The sequence below is a fragment of the Montipora capricornis genome, chromosome 13 (genome assembly GCF_036669925.1).
Source record: "Montipora capricornis isolate CH-2021 chromosome 13, ASM3666992v2, whole genome shotgun sequence".
Lineage (NCBI taxonomy): Eukaryota > Metazoa > Cnidaria > Anthozoa > Scleractinia > Acroporidae > Montipora > Montipora capricornis.
In genome coordinates, this window is record NC_090895.1 from 34,518,413 (window position 1) to 34,520,912 (window position 2,500).

General features: G+C 36.6%; 1 protein-coding gene across 5 annotated transcripts in view; it reads left to right on the plus strand.

The window, feature by feature from the left end:
• Window positions 1-2,500, plus strand: part of LOC138028512 (A disintegrin and metalloproteinase with thrombospondin motifs 16-like) — a 36,593-nt gene that overhangs the window by 25,803 nt on the left and 8,290 nt on the right. For all 5 annotated transcript variants that reach the window (XM_068876085.1, XM_068876088.1, XM_068876084.1 and 2 more), the window contains 4 exons: window positions 489-552; window positions 1,149-1,233; window positions 2,151-2,269; window positions 2,445-2,500. The exon at window positions 2,445-2,500 is cut by the window's right edge and continues 68 nt beyond it. In XM_068876085.1, the coding sequence (XP_068732186.1) occupies window positions 489-552; window positions 1,149-1,233; window positions 2,151-2,269; window positions 2,445-2,500 (324 nt within the window). The remainder of the gene's footprint in view (window positions 1-488; window positions 553-1,148; window positions 1,234-2,150; window positions 2,270-2,444) is intronic.

Consider the following 2,500-nt stretch of genomic DNA (forward strand, 5'->3'; position numbering starts at 1 on the left):
TTGATTTAATTGGATTAGAGTACAATCCAGACTATTCCGCGTCCTGTCGTCAACTGACGTTCCTGTTCCGTTACTAAATCAGCCTAATATCTCTTTCATTCATTACATGGGAAGGATAATGTTCAGGAATGTGAAAATTTGACTGGACTAGTTTCTAACCCTTGAGTTACGTAGTTTATCGTTACATTTTTAAACTTACTGTACGTAACGTTAGTTAATTTGCTCTCATTGGCTGATTTCCAAATAATTGAGTCAAGTATAATTCGTGGCATTTTGATCGGGCGAGAAGAATATAGATTTGGATTTCGTTTCACAGACTTTGTCGTTTATCTATTTCGTTCATGTTCTTTTGAAGAGTTATTGAACTTTGGAAGTTTTCGTTTGTTTGGTGTTCAGGGTATCGCTGGGACATAGTTGCAGGCTTAAGTTATTTGGAATTGAAGTAAAAGCAATCTTGTATATGTGTAATTTGGAATTCTAAACTGCAGCCCGATGAATGATGGGAAGCCTTGTGAGGGATCTGATAAGTTTTGGAGAATATGCAACCCACAGGTTAGTGCTTGATATGTATCACTTGAATGTGAAGTTACTATGTCCTACAATGTTTTTTTCCAATAGAACTTGACATTGTAACCTATAATTATTAATACAGTGGAATTGTTTCTCGCTAGAATCAAGCCAAAAAATGACATTAAATTATAGACATTCCATTTTACAAGTAATAATAATAATAATAATAATAATAATAATAATAATAACAATAATAATAATAATAATAATAATAATAATAATAATTTTAAAATTATAAATTTAAAACGTTAAAGTTTAATTTCGCCATCAATTCGATTTTCACTCGCGGCAAGAATGGTTGACCTACAATTGGGCCGCATGAGGAATGGTCAGCGTTTACCAATGGTTTAGTTTAAGGTTTCATAGCATTCAGTTTGCGGCATATAATTCATGTTGACCCAAATCACCATATGTGAAAATAAACAAACAATAGCTAACAATGGTTTGTGCTGTGTGAGTGGGCTAGCATAAATTATTAGCCGAGTTTGCGCAAACGGTTCATTGAGCAAATCGGCCAAGAACAAAACAGTAAATAAATGGAGCATTTCTCGCAAGGATAATTTTATTTCTTTTTATAGTTATGTCCATCTGGTAGTGCAACATTCAGAGCAGAACAGTGTGCCCAGAGGAGGCCGGACTCTCGTCCTCATTATTGGGGCCATGGTACGATAACAAACGACCCAGCTGGATTTCCTTAGCAATTTTTTTGCAGGCAGTGTGGCCGAGTGGTTAGGGCGCTTGCCTTGAGATTCGGATATCCCGGGTTCAAGACCCGCTCTGACCACTCATTGAATTTGTTCCTGGTATTCCCTGGTTCAACTTCCCAGCTGCACTTGTAAATAGCCAACTGGTTTGCCTCCGGCCAGTTGGGATTCTTAACAGTTGTAGTTGTTGTGTTCTATTGTTTCGTTGATTGTGTTTCATTGGCCCTGAAAAGCCCCTATGGGGAGCGGTCAATTATGTATGTATGTATGTATGTATGTATGTATGTATGTATGTATGTATGTATGTATGTATGTATGTATGTATGTATGTATGTATGTATGTATGTATGTATGTATGTATGTATGTATGTATGTATGTATGTATGTATGTATGTATGTATGTATGTATGTATGTATGTATGTATGTATGTATGTATGTATGTATGTATGTATGTATGTATGTATGTATGTATGTATGTATGTATGTATGTATGTATGTATGTATGTATGTATGTATGTATGTATGTATGTATGTATGTATGTATGTATGTATGTATGTATGTATGTATGTATGTATGTATGTATGTATGTATGTATGTATGTATGTATGTATGTATGTATGTATGTATGTAATTTTAGGAACTTGCTGTTGGGTGGACCTCACAGTCGTCCAAAATGACCATTTAATTAAACTCTTTAAAACCGCACTTCCCCTCTACACCACTGATGAAAGCTCTCTGTCCCCTAAGCCAAACAACTTCTACTTCCGGGAACCCTTTTTCTCTGTTTAACGGCGGAGAAACTTTGCATAGTTATACTACATTTGTTTTTTCGGTCACCACGGTATTTAAAAATTGCTGGTACGATCCATTTCAGCTTGCAGATTATTTTGTGCCATTGGCCAATCGGCATGGGGAACTGGATTTGTTGAAGATGGCACAAGATGTTACTCAGATAAAAAAAAGCTGGACGTGTGCATTGAGAGACAATGTCGGGTAAGTGCCGTCTGATAAGCTTGACTAATACTATTTCCTCACCCTGTATTATATGCCACGACAGACAGATAAGCTGCGGACGAGAGATCCGCGGACTACCGTATTAGGACCAGTGATAAGGGAATTATCAACCAACACCAAGCAAAACCCATTTGCCGTTGTATTTGAATTTCAGAGAGTTGGTTGTGATCATATCCTGGACTCAAATGCACTGGTTGATCGGTGTGGTAT